Source organism: Platalea leucorodia, assembly GCF_965183815.1.
Source record: "Platalea leucorodia genome assembly, chromosome: 7".
Taxonomy (NCBI): Eukaryota; Metazoa; Chordata; class Aves; order Pelecaniformes; family Threskiornithidae; genus Platalea; species Platalea leucorodia.
Window position 1 is genome coordinate 9,943,553 of NC_138829.1, and position 26,258 is coordinate 9,969,810.

At 40.7% G+C, this 26,258-nt stretch overlaps 1 protein-coding gene across 1 annotated transcript in view; it reads left to right on the top strand.

Annotated features, from left to right (window-relative positions):
• Nucleotides 1-16,463, top strand: part of JAG2 (jagged canonical Notch ligand 2) — a gene marked incomplete at its 5' end in the record, with an annotated part of 72,404 nt that extends 55,941 nt beyond the window's left edge. Inside the window, 11 exons of the mRNA XM_082318668.1 lie at nt 999-1,112; nt 1,496-1,609; nt 2,572-2,688; nt 3,741-3,768; nt 4,799-4,884; nt 7,153-7,266; nt 7,457-7,572; nt 9,247-9,492; nt 9,933-10,064; nt 11,061-11,217; nt 14,172-16,463. Of these exons, the coding sequence (XP_082174794.1) occupies nt 999-1,112; nt 1,496-1,609; nt 2,572-2,688; nt 3,741-3,768; nt 4,799-4,884; nt 7,153-7,266; nt 7,457-7,572; nt 9,247-9,492; nt 9,933-10,064; nt 11,061-11,217; nt 14,172-14,644 (1,697 nt within the window). The 3' untranslated portion in view covers nt 14,645-16,463. The remainder of the gene's footprint in view (nt 1-998; nt 1,113-1,495; nt 1,610-2,571; nt 2,689-3,740; nt 3,769-4,798; nt 4,885-7,152; nt 7,267-7,456; nt 7,573-9,246; nt 9,493-9,932; nt 10,065-11,060; nt 11,218-14,171) is intronic.
• Nucleotides 16,464-26,258: the final 9,795 nt, after the last annotated feature.

Genomic DNA, 26,258 nt, shown 5'->3' on the forward strand with positions numbered 1-26,258 from the left:
CCAAATATGAAAAGCTTTTTAGCTTTAAGCCAGTGCAAGCTATAACGTGCTTCCGCCTTACTGAAGGAATTTAGAAATATAATATCTATTCCTTTAGTAAGAAAAGAACTGATGAAGCCTGAATTTTTACTTGATGAATATTGTGAGTCAGTGTGTTGTATTCTGGGTTCAGTGAGAGCAGGCCCTTACTCTTGCTGCCCTGGCTTGAGGCAGGCTTGGGCTTTAGTTGACAAAGAGGTGTACTAAGCCAGTTCATGGTTAAGTTACCTCAGAGGAAACTACAGTTAGTTGTTCTTCTACTTTGAATGAAGTCCCTTCTAAAAAGTGATGACAGGGACTTGCTGAGACTTACTACAGGACATGCACCAATTGAGATGTGAAATAAAGACTGAGAAGCTATTGGCAGCTATCAGTGTCAAAAGAGCTTTTTGTGTGGTCTAGAAGTTCGATCTGGAATAATTATGGTCTACCTATTAAAACGTTTGTCTCAAGTGAAAAGAGTTCTCTCTAAAATTCATGTTGTGTATGTATATGTATACACACACATATATATTTGTGTGTATATATATGGTTAAGCCATCTAATGGCTTTAATTCTCTGTATTTTGAGACATAAAGCAGGAGAGGGAGCCTTAGCTATCTCATGTGGATGTGCCAGGTTGGGATTCCTTTTCAGGACACTGTGGTCCCTACTAGAAAGTTTTCTCTGAAGTTCAGAATACAGCTGTTTGCTGAAAAAACAGAACTACTTTGGTGCTCTACTTAGAAGCAATACTGAATGATACTTTTTCTCTTAAGCTGTCAGAAAATCTTTCATAATTCATGTTGCTCTGTATTAAATCCAGGTTTTTTTTCCTCACTTATACAAAGATAACCCCATAACAATGAGGAACACTGTCTTCCTAAATAGTACACAATTTCCTTTATGAAGAAGTATTTTATATTTTCTCATGGCTGTGGCTAGGCTAGATCATCTGATTTGAATAACTTCTTTTCTAGATTTCAATGACTGTTCTCCTAACCCATGTCACAACGGTGGCCGATGCATTGATTTGGTAAATGACTTCTATTGTGAGTGTAAGAATGACTGGAAAGGCAAAACTTGCCATTCACGTAAGTGTTCTTTACTTTGATCTTTAGTTTACCCAAAGATTTGTTTTCTTTCTTTGCATGAGACTAGAGTTCCTGAAATTTAAAATAAAACAATTGCAGTGAAATAATAGGCATATTTTCATTACCTCTTCCAGTTTCCCAGCAGCAAAATGGAACATTGAAAAAAAAGTATTCGTTCATGTAGTGAAAGTGTTGTAAGAGATGCCCTTAGGTTCCACTCCTTTGGTTGCTTACGTTAATACAGCAAGTGGGACTATGAGTTTCTAGTACTGTTGCATTTAAATATGAAGTATCTTTAAAAGTAATTTTGTGATTAAAAAGTACCTGATCTTAAAATTCAGCAAGACCAATGGAAATTAAAACTGTTTTATTGTGATGTATAGGTGAATACCAATGTGATGCAAATACTTGTAGCAATGGTGGAACATGCTATGATGATGGAGATACATTCCGCTGTTCATGTCCTCCAGAATGGATAGGAAGTACTTGCAACACTGGTAAGCTTTTTAAGTCGTCTACAGATAAAGCTAGAAGAAGTAGAGAAGTGTTTAAATAATACTGAACTGCTTAGTAAATAGGCATGCTGTTCTTCTAGCTGGCTGGTTCAAAGCTGTTCCAGTTGGCTGGTGACTGAAGTTCAGAGTAATTTCTTCTGCTCACCTGACATGATTTTTTAGGAAGCTGTTCTCCACAGGCTGCTTACATGGTCTTTTACGTAGCTTCTCTTAAGCAGATTTGGAACGCTTGGACTCGTGTCTTGACTTCTCTATTCGTCTTAGAGACCCTGTGTAAAGGTTTTCTTGGGAGCTTAGTCCCCCACTTTGCTTGAAGGTTCATAATGTGAGTAAATTTGTGATCGAGAGGCATATGAGCAGACATATTCAGGAAAAATGAAATTAAGTAATTCATCCTAGGGGATTTGCAGGGTTACTGCCTGCTGTAGGGAACATTCAATCCCTTGATCTTCTTGGGGATTGAATGTAGTCTTCATGGTGCATTTTTCTGAATATGAAACTTCCATTAGGACCAAGAAATTGGATGAAGGTAATTTAGTACAGTTTTTCTACTTTTTAGATACAATTGTGGCATTTAATCAAAATATGAACTTTAAATACTAGTATTTTATTATGAAGTACACCTCATGAGCTGGGTAACTCACTGCCAAAGTAGGAATTTAGCAGTATTTGGAGGATGCTTACACAGATGGGGGAGAAAATAGATAATCTTTTTTTTTTTTTTTTATAAAACTTCATGGTTCAATCAAACAATTGAATTGGGATGATGGTGAAGGTAGGTGAGAGGTTATCATGCAATGTGACTGTTTTTGGACTCCCTTGACCTTCTTGTAAGTCTTGCACTGTTGACTTAAATGCTATTCAGGATTGTGATACTGACATAGCCAGATGATAGATACTTTTTGTTTTCTGTGCTAAATAGAGACCTTTTACTGTTTTCAAAGCTAAAAACAGCAGCTGTATTCCAAACCCTTGCATGAATGGTGGAACGTGTGTTGGCAGTGGAGATTCCTTTTCTTGCATCTGCAAAGAAGGATGGGAAGGACGTACATGCACACAGAGTAAGGCTTTTCTGCTTTCTTCCCCTGCATTCCCCGGGATAATTAGGAGTGTCTGGCACAGAGCTGTTAACTGAAATAAAAGCAAGTTTACAGAGTTCATGTGCCAAAATATCTGAATCATTCGGGGTGGGAGGTAGGTAAAGAAGATGATGCTGGAGTAATGAATGAAGAACTTGTCATGCTTCTTTTTGCACCTAGTCTCTGCCAAAATAAGACTTTCAACCTTCTGTAGAAATACAATTTTTGGGAACGTGTGCAGAGCAAAAAAAAATCCTTACAGAAATACTGATTTTAATAATTAAAAGTATGTGGAAAGGCAGGCAGTAGTGTGTATTCCATCATTTTCTCTGAGGATAGCAGTTAAATACTTTGACGTACCAATACAATGAATTGGTGAGGTAGAGTAAAGCCTGTAACTTCGTTTTTTTATTTTTTTTTTTACACAAGGCATAACATAGAAAGGGGGGGGCGGGGGGAAGGAATCTAAATTTGAGCTCTGTTTTTACTCTAAATCTACTGTGAAATTAATGTTGTATTGATGTATGCCATAATTAGCTATTTTAAAGCTGGCAGTGCTAGTGTAAATGCTAACAAATAATTGGAAGCCATTTTATAATGGGAAAGATTTGTTTAAGAAATCTGGCTAGATCATATATAGATAGGTAGATAGATAGATATGAAGTGCCAAAGTAGTAGTAATCCTTTGAAAGCTTTTAGAGCCTGGTTGAGTTATCTACTATCAATGCAAGCAATACCCTGTTTTATTTCTGTTATGTTGTCATCGTGCTGCATATCAGTCTGTGCTGTTGATATATCAAAATACACCAAAATTGAAAAATTTTGTATTTGTCATCTATTCATAAAATTTAAGGTGCTTCATTGGTCTGTTAGGTCTAACTGAACTTTCTTTGCAAATGTGGAAGAAAATATTCAATTCTGTATTATTGTTCTTTGCTTTCCTTACCAAATACAGTGTCCTTTGAACTATAATATTATACACTAGAAAATAAATATGCCACTACTTACACTAGTCTGTATTCTTTTTTTTATAGATACCAATGACTGCAACCCTCATCCATGGTAAGTATGTGAACTCCAGTTCTGTATCTATTGTGAAAATAAAAGTAAGCACAGTAATATGGATTTCCATTTCAGATTAGAACTAATTCTACCCTAAAATAATTGAAGCCAGCCTCCGTAAAAATCTTAAAACAATTTTTTGCCATGCCTTATCTATTCCTTGACAGCAATGAAGACCACAAAACAATCCTGAGTTGATTCATATATGAACAGATAAGTGTTTTAGTGTAGTTATCATGCCAGAACTGACTAATAAATTACTGTGATACGAAATGTATCAGACTAATAACATTTCAAGCATCTACAAATGAGTTTTAGAATAAAAATGAGGAAATCATAACCTGTTAGTTTACAATAAATAATTTTAGATAATATAAAAATGTCCTGTTAGATCAAATACTATGTAAAAAATGTGTGTTAAAAATAAAATTAATTCTTTGGAAGATACAACGGGAATATTTTAAATAGAGGTTGATATTTATGGTTGAACGGGAAAAATACTGATATGTGAGTGAAGCAAACCATCTACTTTATCTTTCTCTGTTGTCCATTCTGATGCAATAACCTGTACTTCATGTATTAAAAAAAAAAAAAAAACCAACCTTGCAAAAGCTCAGGCTTTCTCCATATTCACTTTACTATGCTGTTTTATCTTCTTGAGTTCTGTTGATATACTTCCCCACGCATGCATGCACTTTTGTAGGATGTTGCTGTTTTAACAGGTGACTTACTAAGCAATATTTTTTATCGAACATTATGCTTTGTTGATGGGATCATCCCCCTAAACAGCAGCAGAAGGTGTAATTAACAAAGCTTTAATTAGAGACCAATGAAACAATGTCGATGGCTTATGAATTAGCAGGGACTCTTAAATTCTGCATTGGTGAATAGTGAGAAGGTACTATGAATAGGGACAATAGAAATTTGCATTTGAACATGCTGCATGAGACCTATGGTATTTGCTCGTCTTTAGACTAGTGAATCTACCCTGAGAACGTTCAGTGTAAGGATAAGTTTATTATTTTTACAGTTACAATGGAGGCATCTGTGTTGATGGTGTGAATTGGTTTCGATGTGAATGTGCGCCTGGGTTTGCTGGTCCTGACTGCAGAATTAGTAAGTACCTGTATGCGTAAAGACCTGAAAAGTCGTGCCGTTCTGACGCACAAATCGGAAAGAATACCCTGTGACCCTTTTTGCATGGGGTTAGCTGAATTCCAAATAATGAAGCAGAAGCCACCTGTCAGTCAGCCAGGTACTGATACCTTGTAAATAACAGCAACTTACGTTCTTGTCTTCATTTCTTTAAATAGAACTGAAATTACTTGGCTTAAATTATACTCAAAGAATTGGTTGCTGGATTTCATGAGACATTTCTGAAGGTTCTGGGGTGCTGGCTTCATAGAAGCTTATGAAGTTTTAAGTATTTTTCTTGATAAGCAACTTGTCGTTAAAGATGGCATGTATCACTAGGCCTTCAGTTTAACATTAGAAACTGAAATCCACTGAGACATGATAAATGAAAACTAAAACGTTAGGAGTGTAGTGCTGGCATGTGAATAACAGAGAAATGTGATAAAAGTCTTTCAAAGCTATAAAACAAACCTGTTGCACTGCAGTTATCCTGAAGGATAGAAACTGAAAAGAAGGAGGAACAAAAGACCCTAAAACTTCATTGAAGTGTTGTGGAAGTGTTGGGTTTTGCTTTTCTTTTTTTTTTTCTTAATGGAATATTAGCATTTTGACTTGCATATGATAGATACCTTATTCTTTATTTTATTTCTGCCTCTCTGAAAGATAAGACTTTGAGTCTGCTGTAGCCTCAAGGCCATTGGGCTTGGTCCTTCCACTCCGTCAGTATGGTGGTGTGCTTTCAAGTTGAGATTTCATCCTCTTTCTGGCAGATAGTAAATGAGCCAACACCTCTAGTCAGAGGGTGAGTGTAGCACTTGTGGTAGCATCAGCTTAGTGATCTCTGGATATAGAACCATGGATGGCAGATAATCACACGTCTAGATCCAAACACACAGTGAGGGATATTGAATTCTCCTTTTCCAGACAAGAAATGCAGAGAGGACTATTTGTAGTCAGACAAATACTGTGCATTTGTAATGGGCCGGCAGACTTTTTTTTTTTTCTTGTTTAGACTGCTAGAGACAAAAGGAGTAGCTCTGACAAAAATGCCTTTTATGGCTGACAACAGAAACAGAGTTAACTATCACTTTTTTTCAGCATGCAGAGGCTGGAGAATCTTAAACCAACATAGCCTGAAGAGAGGAGGAAAGAGTAGTTAAACCCTGTAGTACCTTAGATACTTCTGTATTTGCATAAAACTTCATCTTAGAGCACTTCTGAAGGAAGCTAGAATAGAACCAAAAGCCCTTCCACATCTATTTGGTATTTTCCATTGCCTACATAGGTAACAGTCTCACTACTACCATTTATCACATTTCACTTTCTAAGTCCAGTCCTTTAAACACAGAAGATGAGCTGATACTGTGCATCAGTCAAGAACTGGTGTTTAAACAGTTTTTCTGAGGGGGTTGGAGTGGGCCTTCATTTTCAATGGAAGGAAAGATGCTTTGGAAGAGAATGGTTATGGTTGAAAATGAAGCAGTTGGTGCCTGTGGCTCACAACTTGACAGGTCGGTTTCTGTTGCCTTTGTTGGTAGACTGTTGCATAAATTAGTATTGGTCACTTCCCCAGGATAAGAAATAACACGTTGCTGTGCATCTGAATGGACTATGCTTCCCTGCCTTTTTCAGTAGATTTTTGTGGCTATGAATCTTTGAAGGGTGGTGTTTTTTTTTTAAGAGGCTTTTGTGCTAAGTGTGTATGTACTAAATTAGCCTACTCACTATTTCAACGTTGTTAAGAAAAGTAACATCAAATGTCTGTTACAAACTAAACTGTTACTCCTCTTCTTTATGGTTAATTGTATTGCAGTAAGTCACTTTTTTCGAGCGCTGTTGAGCCAATTCATTGTTCAGCTCTTGCACTGTGATGACTTCCTGAAAGCATGTGCTTTTATAGGAAGCCTAAATGTCTGAGATTAGTGCCAGAACAGGATGCAGGACTTCAGTTCTATAGCTGAATGTGGAGAAGACATTAGCACCTTCAGCTGTCCAACACCTGTGCTCTGTGAGATGAGTCAGCATATGACTGCTTCTTTGATCACCAGACCTTCCATTAGGGTGGAATTATGAGAAATCTGTTAGAGGCTACTGCTGAAATGGTAGAACTGACCAATTAGGGGATTGATTTTGAAGCCAAACTGTCCTTTGCTTGTTAAGAAAGCAGGTATTGTCAGGTTACATCTCAGTAAACGTTCAGTTACGATGTTCCATGTCCTTGTCACTGAGTTTTACCTATTTTCTATCTAGATATTGATGAATGCCAGTCTTCCCCTTGTGGATACGGTGCCACTTGTATAGATGAAATAAATGGATACCGATGCACTTGTCCCCCTGGAAGAATTGGTCCTAGGTGCCAAGAAGGTATTCCTATATCTGCTATCACCCTTTACCCAAAAACCATTAGAGTACAATGTAGCCAGTGTAGAGTTTATATACAGTAGTCTGGTGCGTAAGGAACAGTAGCTAGTATTTTTTGATGTTAAATTTGTATAGCTTCAGTAGCTCGAAGAGGTGAAGTGTCTGAGTGTGCTTTTTTTTTTTTCCCCCTTAGTGATTGGAATTGGAAAGCCTTGCTGGCTTAAGGGAATGACCTTTCCCCATGGCAGCAGGTGGGATCAAGAATGCAACAACTGCCACTGTTTGGATGGCCGTATTGACTGCACCAAGGTAGGCATTTTGACCTATTTTCTTAAATCCTTCTGGCTGAAACAAACCTAGTGCTTTTCATGTGTAAGTTACTCTTTTTTTTTCCGTCTGGGCTCCTGCATAGGTCTCCCCCAAACTGCTTTTGTTTTTGTTTTTTGTTTTTTTTTGTTTTGTTTGGTTTTGTTTTTTTTTTTAAAAAAAAGTGTCTAATGACTTCCTGTAAAAATACTTAGGGGATTATCTTTATAATCATATGCTACTCTTCTGCTCTCTATCTGCTTAGAGCAAGCTCTCTAGAAACAGACAGGCACTTTTTACAGAAAAGGGAATATAAACTGGAACGGAATAATGATCCTTGAAAGGATAAATAACTCACTCTGCCAAAGCTTTGCAAACACAGTTTTAGAGCTCCTAATTTTGTGAAACAGTAGTTGCAAGGTAAAGGACATGTAGGAAGAAAAGTTTCTTCACTGGGTAATAATGGCCTTTTTGTATTGTCCTTCAGTAGGTTTATGAATTGACAAATTGCAACCTTTGTATATTTATTGTGGACTACATCCTGCTGGTTGTGACTTAAAAAAATAAGACTAGCCTAAATGCAGCTTGAGCATGTTAGTATATGTGCTCTAAGCCTTTCAGCCCTCTTGAGATGGCATTTCAGGATTTGTGGTACCTGTGCAGCTTTACATCACGGGTGGAGAGAGACAAGATCAGTGCTGCTTACAAGTTGTAGGACTAGGTGGGTGGCTCCAGATGAGCACTAATAGCGCTTGCAACATTTCACTGGAAGCACCAGTTTAAAAACCTCTGGGCTGTATTAATCTATCCAGCGTTAATCTTGCTTTGTTTAGCTAGGTTTGCACTGTAGGCAAAGAAATAACTAAATCTTGAACTTAGTCATTTAGAAATGCTATTTTAGACCCTTTATGGTGTTGTAATTTCAAGTTTGAGATGTCTTCAGCAGATAACAGTATGTGAAGGTAACTAGAGTCTCAGAAACGGTGGTGCGGTAAATGCAACTTATGCGTATATGGTGTTTGGTTCTTTCATGCGTAACGGTACAAATACGCTTTCTTGCTGACAACTGTGCTTTAAGAAATCCCTAAGTTCCTAAACTAATAGCTGTATAGTATTATATAGAATTTTAAAGGTTACATCATGAAACAGAGCTGTGTTTGGAAGCTTGCTGCACCTTAGTAACTTGGGGTGTACCAGCATAGTGTTTTCATTTGGGAGAGTGGTTAAAGTGACAGTGCTTATCACCAATGTGCATCAGCTCTTAACATCTTCAGCATTCTGTGGCAAGGATCTCAGTGTAAATATTGAAGAGAAATTAATCCTTGTGGAGGTGTTTCTAGATTATAGAAGCCTAGATGACTAGTTTAAAATAAGTGCTTGAACTTGTGTATAACTCAGTTACGTGGGACAAATCCGTAAGCCTCTGAGGAGATATGCCCAGTCACTGGTGTCTCGGGTAATCTTTGCACAGTTTTTACTCTTTTGTCAATACAAAATGCCCTCGTTTTGTGGAAGAGCAATTCTATCTGCTAGTAGGACTACAGCAGTATCAAAATATGGAATTTTTTTTTTTTGCAGTCAGTAGTAGATCATGACCATCTTAAATGAATTGCTTAATTTGATTTGATGCATAAGAGTAATTAACTGTAACAGTACTTTGTTCTTTTTAATTTCTAGGTGTGGTGTGGGAAAAAACCTTGTCTGTTACACAAACACTGGGATAATTCAAATAACCAGTGTCCCATGGGTCAAGAATGCCAGGAGAAGTATATGAAATGTTTTCAGCCACCATGCACGGACTGGGGAGAATGCAGTGCCTCTGAACCTCTGCCTGCCAATATCAAGTGTCTGCCTAATTCTGGATACTTGGACAATGACTGTGCTAGAATTACTTTAATTTTTAACGGAGACAAAGTCCCCCAGGTGAGAACAGAATTATTAATGAAGTACGGCAATATATGTAGGGATATATTCCATGTCAAAGCATGGAAGATTAATGTTTCTAATGTGACTCCTTGCCGCCATAAACTTGCAAAATTTATTATTAGACTTCTCTGTTGCTATTAATTGTGCTTTGTCTAACGGGCGAGGCAAAATTAGGGGTTGTACTGAATGTTTTATTTTCTTTTTTAAATCTCAAAGAACTACTTTCTTACATTTCAGGATGGGTTCAGGCTGTAATAGGATAGTCATGCAAGCTCAGTTTCTCACCCTTCATTCCAAAACCCCATTCTTCACTTTTCTGCCCTTTCTTATTGCCCTCTTTGCTGCCTTCATTAGGTCTCGGTAACTGCAAAAACTCTGAAGATGTTTATTTTTGTGTACTTGAACTAAAGTCATACAATGTCCCTTGCTTCTAACAGGGCACTACAACTGAAAATATCTGTTCTGAAATCCGGTATTTACCAGCTACTAGGACCGTTTCTAGGGACAGAACTCTGATAATATTATGCGATCTGTCTTACTCCACAGAGAATGCAGTGGAAGTTGCTATTGTAAGTATGAGACGTGTATTAATATATATGAAAATGTTTTCTTTTTAGTTTGAGCTGGGAAAGAGGTTGTTTAAGCTTGTTTCACTTCGGTGCAGGTACTGCACTCTGTGGCTTAGTCTGACTGCAAAGCAATTTTGTGATCTTGCAATTTCCTATAAAGCTAGATAGCTGAAACTGCAAGTTTAATTAATGACAGAAGGCTACCACAACCTCCCGATAAATTACTCCAAAGACTGATTCAGCCCAAATTAGTGAACAGGTGCCTACCTGTTCTGTCACAAATCTTGAGTTGTTGACTTTCTCAGTAAGGAGATACAGTTGCAGGTGGCTGGATTGGATCTTGTGAAGAAGTTTCTGCTGTGCATTTAGAGTATGGCTGCTTCAGGGTGTTCATTAAATAAGTGCTAAGTGGGAAGTGGAAGAAGGTACAAGTTGAGTAGATGAAAGTAACTGCTTCCTACTGAGCTAAAGACTTGCTTTAGAGGCATTTACATCCCAGTTGCTTGATGCTTGCGTATTGCTTAGTTTCCATGAAAGAGTTAATTATCATTGTAAAGTGTTTATCCAGGCAGAAGCTGGACTGTCTTTCTCTACCAGTACCATAAAGAACATGCTGAGCCATGATGCAGGAAGCAAAGAGTATGGTATAAATAGAGCAGACTGTTATTAGTTCAAGCTTCTATCTAGATAATCCACATGTCTTGAAGTGCTCCAAACTATGATTAAGTTTAGCTCGGCAGTGTAAGTAACATGCAAGTCAGCTGCCTTTTATTTGAGGTATGTTAGATTAGCAAGTAGGCGTGTTACCCACGAAGTCTGACACTGCATCTGCAGTTTGGATAGAGCCAGCCATGCTATTGCTACAGTAAACTTTTAGGGTACTGTTTTTACAGGTGAATTCAACCTAGTGGACTCAGTTAAGCTGGATTTAAAAAGTAGACGTCCACGGTTAGGTGATTGCAGTAACTTTTTGTTTTTCCCCTTCGCTCCCTTTAGTCTTTTGTCCCGCATCGAGATGAACAAGATAATAGCCTCATACAGAATGCTGCTAATACAATAGTAAATGCAATCACTAAGCGGCAAAACAGCACTGTTATGTTGGCAGTAACTGAAGTCAAAGTAGAGACCATCGTTGTTGGGAATTCATCTTCAGGTAAGGTTCCCCATGCATGCATTCTCTGTGTGTGTAAGCATTTTCTGTTCCCCTACTGTCAGTCTCTTCTTATCTTTCTTTACATGTTTGGGAAAATGATAGATTGGGTTGTTTCTTTAATTGCTATTACTAACTTGAAGAGAAAGTGGCTTTAAATAAAATCAAGATTCTGTGCTTGTGTGCTGGTTTAAACTTAACCTCATCCCTAGCGTAATATCCCCACCTACCCTTGCCACTGTTTTGGCTCTGACTTCTAGCTCTGTTTTCCAGTCTAAGCATACCTTTCACAAGATCAGGAGTTCTTCTCCTTTGTTGTGCAAATCCTTTCCGACTCTCTTACGTTAACCTTAACTCAGCCTCGGCCCTCGATGCTGCTGCAGCACTATGGAAACTGAGGCTGTGAGGCAATGAAAATATGGGGAAGGGGAAGATACATAGTGTGATACTGAGTCTCTTCTGAAGTGCTTATGTATTATTTACCTCAACAAAAGTTAAACATGTCTAATGTTTTCTCATACTTGGCCATGATAATGTAAAACTTTGCTCTCTTTTTCAACATGTGTTTCTCACTAGTGCACAGCTGGCTTAAAATGTAATGCTCATTCCTCTTAATGAGGATATGGTGTGATTGGAGTGACCTTTATCTCTGAATATTGGCTTTCCAAGAGCTATGCCAAAATAAGCAGTTGAAGATTTTGCATGCCTGTGTTCCTGCCTGGGGGAGGCAGGAGACAGTCTTGTGGAAGACCCCTGGTGGGCTGCAATTCAACTAAACCCAAGTGGTAGGAGACTCTCCCAACTTTTTCCTAGACCTCCCCAACACAGTCTTCTGGAAGATCTTCAACCCATAGTCCAAACAGTAAATTGCCTGGTTCCATTTCCCTTCTAGGGAATGCCCTTCTTCTGTTCAAGCCTTGGCAAATGTAGTATTTCCTCAGCTCCCCTGAAGGAGTGTACCAGCTTTGTTCTTGTCTTGAACAGAAATTGCATAGATGATAAAGAATCAAGCTGAGATTCTGACATACCTCAGCCTCTCTTTCTTCTGATTATGTGTTAAATGCTAGGGCAAAAGGGGTGGGGATGACTTTGCCTCCCACCTCAATGAGATTCAAAGATTCTCCTAAGAAAGTGCACAGACTTTGACTTCTCGCAGCTAGTGCTAGAGAATGGTTTCCAGACTCCTCATTTTAATATGGATTGACCACTGGGCCCCTAATTCTTTAAGTGGAGTTGTTACGAAGTAACCTGGACTACTGTGTTCTTTGATTTGGTTTGTTTTATTGTTACCCCTTAATTGGGTGAGGTAGGTGGAAACCTATCACAAAATGTGGTGTAAAGCCCTATGTCTGTGTTGAGAATCTCATTTTCTGTGGGATGCTCAAGTGTCTAGATGGAGATGATCGTTTAGACATTTCATTAATTTCCTCTAGCTTTAAGAAAAAATATTCTGAATTTGGAATCTATATACAGACAGTTTTCTGTGTAAGAACCTTTTATTAAATAAACTTGGATCCACAGTCATATGACAAAACAATAGATGTGATAGCAGTGGGAATGCAAGCTTTGTATTCTGGCCTTGGAGAAGCTGATATGAAGAGCTCCTTTTTCCTTGAAGTATTTTTCTCCCATTCATGGTTCAGTATCAGATTGCTTATGAAAAATGAGGAGAGAATAGCAGTTACTCCTAAGAGCACAATTCTTCCCCAGACTGTTGAAATACAATTTTTAGATCCCTTGAGGCCAACCATGTCCGCAGTTTATTTATCCCCCTTTTACCAGAAGGAAGTGTTTGAGAATGGGTCATATTCCACATAAGAATATGTTCAGAAGACACTTCAACATTAGAATGAATGACCATGGTGTTGAAGGTGTTGAAGCGGTTGGTTGTTTTCTACAGCCATTTGCAGGTTATTCTGTAAGCAGTTGTCTTAAAACTGCAGAGGGAATTTGTTTGAGTCAGAGGTTAGAGTGGTAGGTTGACAGCATTTGTCTGCAGAGTTTTTGAGCAATCCTGCCGTCTCTACAGAAAGCAAAGCACCTCATGTCTTATTGCCTCTTACCATGGGTGAATTGCTCCTTATCAAGAAGAGTAGAAAAATGTTACTCTGTCCTAGCAGTAAAGCCCTTGGGGGCAGGGGAGGGGGAAGTCCAACCATACATAAATTTTCAGGAATGGTTTCCTAGAGGAATAATTTGGGTCTGTGTGGCTGGGAGAGCACTAGTGGGGTTTGTGATTGGGAATGTGGAGAAAAGCAATTGCCTCAACTCCTTTGTTTATTTGTTGAACAGTGAAGACTCTTATCTCTAGTGACAATATTCTGGTGTTTTACTCTGAAGTAAAACTGGAACATCCTAAAGAGTGCATGATTGATTTGGTTACATAGCTCTAACCTGAACGTTTTTCGAGATAGTTGATAACATAAATGTCTGTGGACTTCATGGTAAAGGACTCTTCTTTCTGATAGTAAATGCAGGAAATATTTCTGACACGAGTGCCAGTATTTCTAGAGCAACTTAGAGGCGTAGTACGCTTTATAGCCTGCTCCTGCAAGAATGGACTTTTTTCATAAGAGTCATTACTGAGCTTTTCTGGGCCAACTTAGCTTAGGTGCTTGAGAAAGAGATGCTGCTTCTGTAACCAGTTTGTCTGTTGGAGGGGGAAAAACATTTCAAATTTAGCATTCCCCCCCGCCCCCATTAAGCAGGGAAAACTGTAACTTAGTTTAAACTAGTAAAGAGCATTTCTAGATGGACTAGTGCATTCAGACAGTTGTTATTGTGCTGTAATGGCATCTGATTTCGTTTCTTCTAAAAATCTTTCTAGGGCTAACCTGTAGTTATGTATGGGTACTTCTGTTGCAGATGTCCAGTGCTATATATCTAGTTCTGTTAACTCAAGACTTTGGTTTTTTGTTTGTGTTTTTTTTTTTTTTTTTTTTTCATTTGCCCTCTAGATTATTTGGTTCCAATTCTTTGTGCGGTATTTAGCATTGTATGGCTGACTTGTATAATCATCTGCGTGTGGTGGACTCGGAAGAGAAGAAAAGAGAGAGAGAGAAGTCGTCCTCCCAGAGAAGAGGGTGCCAATAACCAGTGGGCGCCTTTAAATCCCATAAGAAATCCTATAGACAGATCTTACAGTAACAAAGACATTCGTTATGAATGCAAAAACTTCATATCTCCTCAAAAAAGAACTTGTGATGCAGTAGAGGAGTATGTAGAGTATGAGGAAGAGGAGGATGAAGAGGAGGAAAGAGATGAGGAAATGGACAAATTCCTCTCTCACAAACTTGCAAAGCCTTTGCCGACAAAGGCATCTGACACATCAGAGAGCAGTCCAGTAAAGAAATCTCATCAAATAGGCAAAATGGACAACAGATCTGTAAAAAATGTGAATGCATCAAACTTTGAAGGCAGTAGAGACTAACCTGTATTTGGAATGTAGGCAGACTGCGCCTACGCTTGCTGGGGAGGGGAAAAATTGACATCTCCACTTTTCAAGGACTAAAAATCTGGAATCAAATGTTCATAGTTTCTTTATTTTGCGTAAAAAAATAAATAAATAAATAAAAATAATAAATAAAATTTATTTTGTTTCTTTAGCCTTGTATAAATTATTCAATGACTGTCAGATGAAAAAAATGAGTAATCTTTGATAGTTGCTATTTTTGTAAAGTTTACTTATAATACACTCGCTGTGTGGCAGAGGAGAGGTTGTATTTTCAATATGTGTAAAGTTTATTACAAAAGACTGTACACTGTTTACAGAATGTATTTCTTTTTATTACTTGCTCTAATTTAATGGTGGCTTTAAAACCTCCTGGTTGAGGAAATTGTGTGAACTTTAAACTGCTTTCTTGACTTTGAATCTCTATTAATGGCAGCTCACTGCACTTGTTACGTTAGTAGCTTCTGTAAGATTTTTTTTTTTTTTCCAAATTTGCCTTACACACTTTGTAATAGGAACAAAAAAAAAAATCAGAGATCTTTTAACTGTGGTTTAAAAGTGGCCTTTTTATTTCTGTTTAATTACTTTAGAATTGCAGTATTGAAGCATGTGACAAGTGCCTTGAGATTAAACTTTTTCTATAGCAACTGTCAAAGACTGCCATATCAATATAGTAAAATTGTGAGAACTCTAGGTTCCCCAACTGACACAGTTTATTTTCTAATAGTGAAAGTGCTTTTTTGTAAATATGTACATATTAAATGAATCACTCTGTATATTTGATTTAATAACTTAAATATTTTGGTCTTTTTTTACGTGTCATTCCTTTTAATTTATGTTGCAGAAAAGGAGGTTTTATGGCAGTTTATAAGACTTTTTTTGGTATTATGTCCAGATTAGAAAATGATGTTAATACAATCAATGTTAGGAATCTGTTGGTCATTTGTATTTACATAGGAACATAACCACTTACATGTAAATAGATCCAGAAATGTTTGTTTATCCCCATGTTCAGCCCATCTCAAGAACACTAACGGGTGCATCTACTGTACAGTACCAACATAGTGAGGCATTGTTTTTTTTCTTTTGTGAATATGTTAATTACATGTGGTATTACTTTTTTGCGTTTAAATACAGGCCTAATGAAGGGAACAATATTTTCCTCAATCTTGTTTCTGTTGTGCTTTATTCATCTTTTGCTCTAAAGAATAAAAGGCTGGCAAGCTCAGAAGATGGGAGTACCTCATTAGAAATGGTTATTTGTAATAGAAGGCTTATGCGTTTTTTTTTAAAGGCTTTATTATTGCTGTTACCTGGGCAAACTAAGTTTATTTTAATTACTGAAGAAGCATAACACTACATACACCTAGTTACCCTGCCAGTGAGAGGAGCGGATGTTTGAGAGTATAAACTCTGGCCCGTGAACAATGTAAACATGAATGTTTTGAAACCAGTTATTTTATACAGGAACGCAGGATTTGCTTTGCAGGATCTTCTGTTTTAGTACATTTTTGTTTGACATGTTCTTAAAAAAATTCAGAAAAGAAACTATTTATTAAAGCATTTTATAATGATGTTTGTTTGTAACTTTTTTACTTGTGCTAAATATTCAAAACTTATTTTGATAACCTGGTTAGGAGTTAGTTTAGAAAAGGGTACTATCCTTCTCATGTTCCCCAGTATAATCCTGAGTATTTAAACCAAAAACACTTTTTTTTCCTGCTACTCTTGTAACTTTTTGTACTGTAATGCTGCTGTCTTCCATAATCTAATAAAATGATTCCCTCATTGTGTGTAAGATACTTCAGATTGTGTTTGCTTTCGAAGTGCTTGGAGTTCTGATGTGATGAGGCTAAACGAAGGGGGAGTGAAAGTCCTGATGTAATACACGGTGCTTCCTGCAACCCGAGCTTACCGCCTGCATCCAAGCGCCGATACTTCCTGAGCCAACTTGGCAGCCTTGTCCTCTGCCCACTGCTGCGCCATTAACCCTTCGCGTAGGAGGTGGTATCCCATGTGTGGTCTGGAGACACAGACGCCTTCAGTACCTAAACCGGGACTCTCCCCGAGCTGCTCCTTTGCAAAGGACAAAGGCTGGCTTTAGCTGATGGTTACTGACCGTGCGTACGATGTGCCTTTTTTGAAACGGCTCTCCTCCCAGCTGCTGAGCGGAGGCTTGTCTAAGCAGTATAGTTTTTCTTCCTTGGGTGGTAAGAGGGCTCTTGAGCATGTAGGGGCTTGAGGCATTCTTGCCAAATTGAGCTGGATTTTTAAGGTAATACCGTTCTCCTCTATTCTGCGGCCGTTCAGACCTTTTGCTTGTCATGCTCCAATTTCAGTTTTGTAGGTCTGTGCCTGTTTCTTTTGGTGACTTGAATGGCTTTCGTATAGAATATTTTCTGTAGTGAAAGGTAAGATAATAAGGAATATAAAAGTTGAATTTTCCTAGTAGTTGTCAACCTTCAAAGCAGAATTCTAGATCCTAGCAGGCTTTTTATTCCAGTCATCGTACAGTTACTTTTTTATTATTTCCTTGAAGTATTGGCTTGGTTTTATGTTGATAAGTGGGAGCTGTTTCTAAGTCAGTTCTAAAAATGAAATTCTATTGTTATATTTGATTTCCACTTTTCAAATATCTATCTCCTGCCCTTGAAGAAAGGCTGATGGGGGAGGGGAAACACAAAGCTGAGATAAGGAACCAACACTTTTTCAATGATGACTTTCTAAAATCAACTCCTTGGTGCTGTGGGAAAACTTAGTGGCTGCCACTAGCTCCTCAGAAATAGTGGGAGCAATGCTATAACCATTCAGGACAGTGCCAGGTTAGAAAAATGGCTTTTTGTAAGATGCGCTATTCTCAGAGGCTGCAGTATTTGTGAGTAGCTGCTGCAGAGAGCAATTTCTGATCCTCAAAATGCACTTAAAATAGCCGAGAGAACGCTCCTTGTTTGAGTTTTTACATGAATACAAATAAATGTAGTGGGTGTTGCTGCTGTAGGCAAAAGGAGAAATAATAGATTATTAGATACATACAGAATAAGGCTGTTGCTGCTCTGTCATGCAGCAGCGAGCTGGCTCCTGAAGGTGCTAGTTCTGCTTCTTCATGTTACGGAAAGAGTATATGAAGTGATGGGGTCACAACAGTGGTCATCACCCACTGTTCTAAACGAAGGGTCAGAGCGTTCCCCAATGGCTGATACCGTGCCCAGGACTTGTTCCCCTGTGGATTCGTGAAACCAGCATGGACAAGCGTTCAACTTGGTAGTGCTGTTTGCCTACCAAAAACAAGAATTATTTTATGCTATCTTCATGTGATGACCAAGGGCAAGTTATGTGGACTGAGATAAGTGAAACAAGATGAATAAAAGAGGAGGATGAACAAGAAGTAAACTTTTTGACTTGCACGGTTTAACCTTGACCCATTTTATACAGATTTTATTTCTATGCTGCTCTTAAATCAATTGCATGTCTTCTCCACTTGCTCCAGATCACCTTATTCAGTAGTTTTGTTTCCTTTTGACTTATTTTTACATGAAATTCAACTCGTACACCTCAACTTCTTGCTGGTGCACATGAGCTAAGCATTATGTTACTTCCAGGATCATATCTTGTTACAAGAACTACATAATGAGGAAAAGTAGTAAATAGGCATTTCCTTGGGATTTTTCTAAGCAATGACTAGTTCCAGGTTAATTTTTCTTCTCCAGTGCTCTTCTCAAGATCTGATGCTAACCTGAAACACTTGGTGAGCTCAATTCTTCTGGCCATTTGTTGTCTGGTTTGTTGTCCAGCAGGCCATGTCATTAGTCGTCTTGAGGTCAAACTATGCTTGGATGGGAAGTTAGTTCATACAGCAAAATAACTCATTGCTGCCCCATACTTTTTCAAGAACAACCTAAAAGTTGAAAGGCATTTTCGTTGCTGCATTGAAAGCTGCAGAGGATGCTAGTTGCAATGCGAGTTGTGAGGTAGCTTGGACAGTAAGGGATGGGGGGAGCATGGAATTAACTCGCACAGGAATTTGCGTTGGTTCAATTCAGTCACACTTGTGTATCTGTCTCACTGTTCTTGAGTGCTGATGGGCTATCATAGTCCTTTGGATGCAACAGAGAAAGGATGAGCCTGAAGTAGAGTTCAAGTAGTTGTACACCTTCCTAGGCAGTTAGCATCCCTTCTGTTAGGCAGTCCAACTGTGGCCTTTGGGGGGCTTATTGTGAATGAGGAGGGTAGAGGTTGGCTTTGCTTTTTTCTCTTTTCTCAACAGTGAAGTAGGTGTTTGAGTCACTCTTGGTAGGAATCTTGCTCTTGCTTTGGAAAAATTATGTCAATCTCAGACTTGCTCTGTTCAGTGCTGCAAAGCAGTCCCTAACTAACCTCTTGTCCTTATTTCATCACAGATGGTGGAATAAAGAATGGGATTATAAAACAGTACAGGAACAAAAGGTCCCCTTGGGAATGAGATATGACTAAATCCTTCCCATGTTCATCCCTTTTACAGCACCCATTTTCATGCACACAGTGTTTCTGTAAGGATATGCGGAACTTTTGCTTTTGCTCTGTATACGAGTGATTTCTTTCAGCGTGACGGGGACTTCGTGCAAAAATATCTCTTCTTCAAACACTTGATTATAATCATCTCCTCGCAATCAAATGCTTATAAGAATGTCATAGGTAATATTCTTAAATAGGATGTATTTTGTTTTTTCTGCAGGCATCACTAAGTTTCATGGTTCATTGGGTCACCTTTTCCCTTGCAAAAGCCAGTAAAATCTAGGTGGTTTATATGAATCTCCTTTTTACACTGTATGTGCTACATCTGGAGCAAGAAGAAACAGACATTGTACAGGGCAGTGTCTGTATTCATAGCATCGAGTCAGTCTTACAAATGAGCTGGACAGAGACCCAGCTCTCCTGCCTCAAAGTTATTTGAATTATTTTATCCAGGTTATTTGCAGAGAGTCGGCATGATTTGCACAAGGCGTGTGATTTCCTAATGATTCAACAGTGCTATCTTGATGATTCTTGAAGCCAATAAGAAGTCCCATAGTTCCTACGTATAGCCTGTTCCTACAACTATGCAGAAGGAGCACATCCTTCTCAAAGGGCACTTTGCAATACCTTCATGAAAGGAGTATGTAAATCAACTAGGTTGAGTGAAAAATGACCAGGTCTTTAGGAACTCAGAGGAGGTGCTTCAATTAATTTATTTCCCTGGCAACAAACCTGCTTCCAATTTTTCTAGATGGGCAAAAAAAATTCATGGAAACCTTAAACAGGCAGTGTTTAGGAGGCATTATGCTTTTGTTCATCTTAATTATACTCTATCCATATTACTCTTTATAACTACAGAGACACAAAGAATTTGTGCTTTTCTGAAAACCAGACTAAGATTTCTTTTTTTTTTCCAGTGGTGGATAAGGCAGAAGGATCACTTTGCGGGTGTAAACGTGACAGTCCTGTAAGGATGCAAGACCGTGACTAGGGAGTCGCACTATTTTCTGGCCTATGGGTTCCCAAGAGAGACTACTGCTTTCAAATGTTCTGTTAAAGAACTCCACAAAACCAACCAAATGCAAATCCTTCAGCCCTGTTTGGTTGGGAAAGACTTGTTGACTTGTAGATCTTTCTCAGCTGCTATCCTATCTGTTCTCGCACCCATCTGAAGGAGGCTTGGGTTGGAGGGGACTTCTTCCTGCGGCAGATTTGCTGTGCTAATAGGCTACATATGAAAGAAGGTTGAGCAGGGAGCTGTGGAGCAGGTTTGGAAACTGCTGTGGCAGCGGCATACATAAGGCCTTTTGAAGGCTTGGCCATCTGCCTGGAGGCATAACTCTGGGCATAACCCCACCTATTAATTAATAAAGCCCTACCTGTGGGTGGAGGTTGATTCAGCCAGCAGCCCTACTGGTGCAGATCAAATGTTTGTCTAGTCTAGTACCCTGTGTCCTGCAGTGGCCATAGGAAGATGCTTAGAGAAAGTGCAAGAAAGCAGCAAACTGCAGCATGAGCCCTTCTCATAGCCATCCAGCTTCTCTCAATCAGTGGTTTAGGGGCTTCCTGAGCCAGACATGTTTGATAGGCACCTCTTCTCCATGGCATCATATCATCCCTTTTATGCTTTAGGCCTCCACAACATCCTGTGGCAATGAGTTCCACAACTGCACCATGGATTGGGTGGAAAAGAGCTCCCTTTTGTTGTGAATGTGTTCCTTGATAAGGTGACGTGAATACAGCAAGCAGTTGTTACCTCTTCACCATCTCCACAACATTTGGGATTTACAGTGCGGACACCCCTCTCCCCCTAAGTCTTGGGGTTCAGAGTCCCAGTCTCTTCCATCTCCACTTACAGAGATGCTGTTCCACATCTCCAGCTGTTTTTCCTGTTTGAGCTCCATGCCTTTCCAAATTATTCTCTGCTGCTTTTGAGTCGGGATGACCAAACTGAGCAGCATCTGATGCGCGGGCACTCCACACAGACCAGCACTGTTCTCCACTTCGTTCAAATTCTTTCTCGACGGTCCCTGGTGGGCTGGTTACTCTTTGGCCCCTGCTGGCTTCAAGACTGATGAGAAAGCGGAGACGGTTGTTTCATGCCTTGGCTCTGTGTGTGCCAGGTTCTTGTCAGAATGAGGGTGCAAAGCTGTCTGAATCCCGCTGCTCCGAGTGGGGGGGTCCCCAGAGAAGCTCACTCAACCCATGACTGTCTGCGAGGGGCAGCACTGGGAGGTGGGAAGAGGGGGTCCACACTGGGCCTAAGCGTTGTGATCCCATTTGTTTGGGAGGGGGGGAATATGCCAATGCCCAGGACTCGCGCATACAAGGTTAGTAGAAGAACTAACCCTGCAGCCTCCCCAGCAGGGAGGAGGCTGAAAAGGACATGGGCGTCAGTGAGTGAAGAGGACTATGTTTTGGGGAATGCTACATCAGTAAGATCCAGAGATGAGAGTCAGGTAGGTACCACATGGCATTGGTTCATCCCTCTTCCATTTCCCTGATGCTGAAGAGCTGTGCAACAAGTCACAGCCAGCACAGTCTTTCTCAAAAGTGGTGTGTCCACAACCCCGCGCTCTCCAAGGTGAGGCCTAAATGGCCACGTTTATGCTGTACCGCCAGCACTCGCGGTTTGCTGTTGCAGAGGCAAAAGGGAGAAGGAAGAAGGGTTGGGCGGCTGGTGGCCATTGTCCCGTGCCCAGCCTTGGGCAGGCACACAGTTGCTCAAGCCAGGAGGAGAGCAGCCTGGGCAGAGAGTGGCAGCTCCTGTTCGTCACTGGGCTGCCCGTTATTAAAAGCTTGCTCACCTCTAAGTACTGCTGCAGACAGCTGGTTGTTTTAGGAGCAGAGGAAATACCCTGGGAGGGCTTTTCTATGTCCTGGTACCTGACAGTGCTGGAAAAAGCAGCAACATAAACAACTCCATTCAGAAATAGCTCAAAATTACAGTTTTGTATATTTAGGAGCTGTAGTTTTATATAAAGTTGTAAGTATTGTTACATTGTCTTAAAATAGTATATGATAGCTGTTGGGGAGAAGGGGGTTGTTCCTCCTTCGGTACCTCTGTTAGATGCAATCCCAGGGCCTGACCTCCCTATGGGTTAGAAATTCAGGGACAGTATCTATTTCTCCTTTTGCCACGTGGCTTATCTAGTTCTTCCCTCTTTGGTGGTCCCTTCACTGATGTATGTCTACACGACTGGGCTACGCTCCAAAATCATCTGTGTGTTACTTACAAGGAGGTGTAAAGGGGCGTGAGAAAGGGCCATTCGGTGCTGAAACCCCAAGTCAGCCTGCACAGGAGATGTGCAAGCCAGCTCTTGCTCCTGCCAAGGTGACATCCCTGACCTGGCCTGCCATCCGTGGGGCTGAAACTCCCCCGGACAGGGTTGGCCCCTCTGCAGGGCACCGAAGGTTCAACTGCTGCAGCATTTTCTAATCGCCACTTCCCAAAAGCAAATGGAAATGGTGAGCACAGCAGCTTCTCAACAGGAGGCAAAATAAGGTGTTGCTGGAGTTGAATGTTTGGGAAAGTTAAAAGGTGAGTGTGGATCAGCAGGCGCTCTTCTCTATTTCTCTCCTCCCTCCCTTTTTTTTAAATAAAATGACAGCCAAAAAAAAAGATGAAAAAAAATTAGTAGCAAAGAACTCTGCTTTCTCGCAACGTCCTTGAGCGTGCGCTGGGAAGCACGAGGGTGCTGCCTTGGCTCCCTGGACCCCAGTGGGCTGCTGCGGGGTGCCTGGATGCAAACCTCAGCCTGGTGAGGGTCCCTGGCGTGGTGGCACGGCACAACCCTCGTGCACGGCCCTGAGGTGCCACAGATGCGGTGGGCTGGCAGGGAGGTGTTCTGACAGCCCGCTGACATCGCTTTCAGTACAGATAAACCAGCGAGGTTATCTCAAGTGCAGCAATATCCTCTAAAAAAGTGAGGAGGAGAACCTACTTTGCACTGTGTCACCATGGATAAAAACCTGTTAATGAGCAGCGGTGGTGGGAGCGGAGACCCAGCACCTTCTACGGGCATCATGCGGCAGCAGCCCGCGTGTGCGGGACCCCCAGTGAAATGCAGTGGAGGGACTACATGGCCAACATTTTCCAGCCTGGGTGTTTAAATTTTGCTCTATATTTAGTGCCCTAAATGAGTGCTTTGATTTGCAGTGTTTCCAAGCACCTGCTGCTTCCATTGACTCTGGTGGTCTATATGGGTCCCAGCAATCCTCAGGGTTAAGCTGCTCTATCTACATGCCTAAATTTGGGTACTTGGGTTGGGAGCTGCGGGTGCTATATTCTGCTTGGGTTTGTGTTTCTCCTGCTGTGGGGTATGGTGCTAAACTGGGGTTTGTGGGCCAAGTGTTTTCAAAACAAGGGTGGCTTTGATTTGCCAGTTTCTGGTTCAGCTCATCTGAGCAATTAATCGTTTATTGGAGCAGAGAGCAATTAAAACTTCTGGAAATAAAAACTGAATTAAGGCAGACTACTTTTTCCTAGCAGCAGATGCCTGATGCACACCCAGCTCAGCCACTGCGGTCCATGTCTCTTGCAATGGGTGTTTTTCATGGCCTGTCCCCTACAGACCCGGTGGAAACGCTGAGCTCTAACGCTGAATGCAACCGTCCTGCTGTCAAAACCTCCAGCTGGCTGCGACAGCTCAGCGGGGCACCACTGCCAGCGGAGCCAGCACTTGCCTTTTAAGGAGCTCTGGTCTGGAACCAGGGATAAACACTTTTCCCTTTCATGCTTCTTTCCAGGGCAGGTAATTTATGTATCTAGGTAAGCACTGGCAACCGTGTCCATGTTTCTGTCCCTTTGTAATATCCTGTTGTTGCTTTCCAGAGAAAAATACCAGCAGATATTCAAGGTTACTTCCTTAGCATGCTCTGTGTGTTTTCAGCCTGATTGTATCTGCACTGCTTAGACATTTCCTGACGTGCTGTATCTCCCCTGCTCTTGCATCACGGGCTGAGCATTAACTTTGCATCCTTTGATGCAACAGACCTTTCTTTCCTGACCACGGCCCCAACTCTCTTTCAGAGGCTTGCTTCCAGCCACGTTCCCTCTTTTCTGCTACTCCCACTTTCCCAGATTGCTCTGCAGATACTTCTTCATGGTGCTCGCCAGACCTTGAATGTTGAGGCAAGTCTTTACCTGGAGCAGGAGATGAAGAGTGAATGTGGCAAGGATCAGATGCCCACACGGGTGCTGGAAAGGGCCCTCAGCTCTCTTACTTCAAGACAAATGACATCTGCCACAGGTGGTTTTAAAAAGTGTCTCTCATCGTGGGCTGACTGCTCCAAGGCTGCATCCAGCCATTGCTCTGGTTCTTTGCAGCACCTGGACGAGATGGAGCAGTCCCGGGATCCTTGCGTGTGCCTGGTTCACTGACCTGACCCTGCTCCCTTTGCTCATCCAGACCCTGAGAAGTGTGAACCCAGGTTTGCTGTTCCTCATTGCTGCAGGATGCTTCTGCCTTGAAATTCATTAGAGCCCGTACTCATCGCCAGTCCCATGCCTGGGCTTCGGCAGCACGGTCCAGCCCCCAGCACAAAGCCTGTATTGCACATGATGCTGCAGATGAAAGCTGTTGTTTGTTTACAAGCTTTCCCCAATTAGAACTCATTTGCTGCTCACACACTATATTTAAAAGCTCATGTTTAAATCAGCACTGGTGATTTAGGAGTGTCTGTTTTGTTTTCTTTCCTAGATACATACGATAATTCCTCCACCTGTTAAAAATGTGTTGCTAATATTTGCTGTCAGGTTTCTTTTTCTTTTTTTTTCCCTGCCAGGATAGCCAGAGGCCTGCAAGTGTTTGTTTAATTGTAGCTGTTTATTTCTCATAAATTTCCCTGTCTGCAAATCCATTTGGGATCAGGCAGGAAAGAGCTTTGCGATCAAGCTGGATTTGATCAAAATAGACAGAAAGTTTCAGTTTGGGCATTCTGGCAGCCCAGGATCTCTTCAGAGCCAGTCTTTCGGTGAGCCTTTCCGACACAAGCCCTCAGAAGTGTCGAAGGGGTAAGTTCATGTCCCTGTGGCACTTTGTAGACCAGTGTCCTGGCCAGTGTCAAGGGTCCCAGGCGGCGGGGCAGCGGCAGGAGCTCTGCCCACGGGGTGCTTCCCTGAGCCCCTCCAGCTTCAGGGGCCTGCTCCCAGCAGAGCCACTGCACCCTCCCACCGGGGCTTAGGTGACCTTTTAGCCTTCATTGTCACAGGTCAGCTAAGTGGGGAAAAATATGATTGGATTTTTTTGTTGTTTCTCAAGGTTATTGTTTTTACAGCTTTCCTGCCATTTTCTTTCTACTCTGTTTATTCTTCATTATGCCTTTTTGTTAATTCATTACAAACTTATCACCTGATGTCTATGTGTACATTTTTCAGAAAATCAAGTCAATCACATCAGATTTATCCATGGGAAGATAACTTTACCCTTTCAAGAAAAGTTTTGTTGAGATTGCAAAGCCCTTACTGTAAAAATTGTCCTGTGTTTGCGTGCACTTATTTCATTTCACCTTTCCATGAATGAAACTTGTGAAAGTTTCTTAGCCAATTTCCAATGTAAAGTTAGGAAACTTGGGGTCAGCCCAGGATGAAAAGACAAAAGTACAGGTGAACTGATCCAGCAGACTTCCAGGGAAGGGGAGCACCCCCAAGATTTGACACCTATGGCTTTGGGTTTCATCAGTCATTTCTCCCAACTAAACCTGTCCTGCCACAGCCTTATTTGTAGCATTTTCCATTTTAATATTTTTTTTCTGTCCACCTACTGAATTTTTATGACGTTGTATGTTTGCAGAGACCAAGATGGGTTTTCCAATGGGCTATGGACTGGCATGCTGGCAGAAGTGTTCCCACTAGGTATCTGACTGGGACACAGCATTTCTTTCTTCCATGCCCTTGGACCTTCCCTATATTTCATGCTTCAGCCAAGGGCCAAGTGCCAACCCCCGTTTCCCGCTTCCACACTGTGGAAGTCAGCAGAATCATTCTGGAATTTCTGCAATGTGCATGAAAAATTCTTTTTCCTTTCATAATTTTTAGAACAACTTGAATGACTTTGAGGATGCAGTCAGGAAACATAATCATGAGTAAGATAGAAACAAG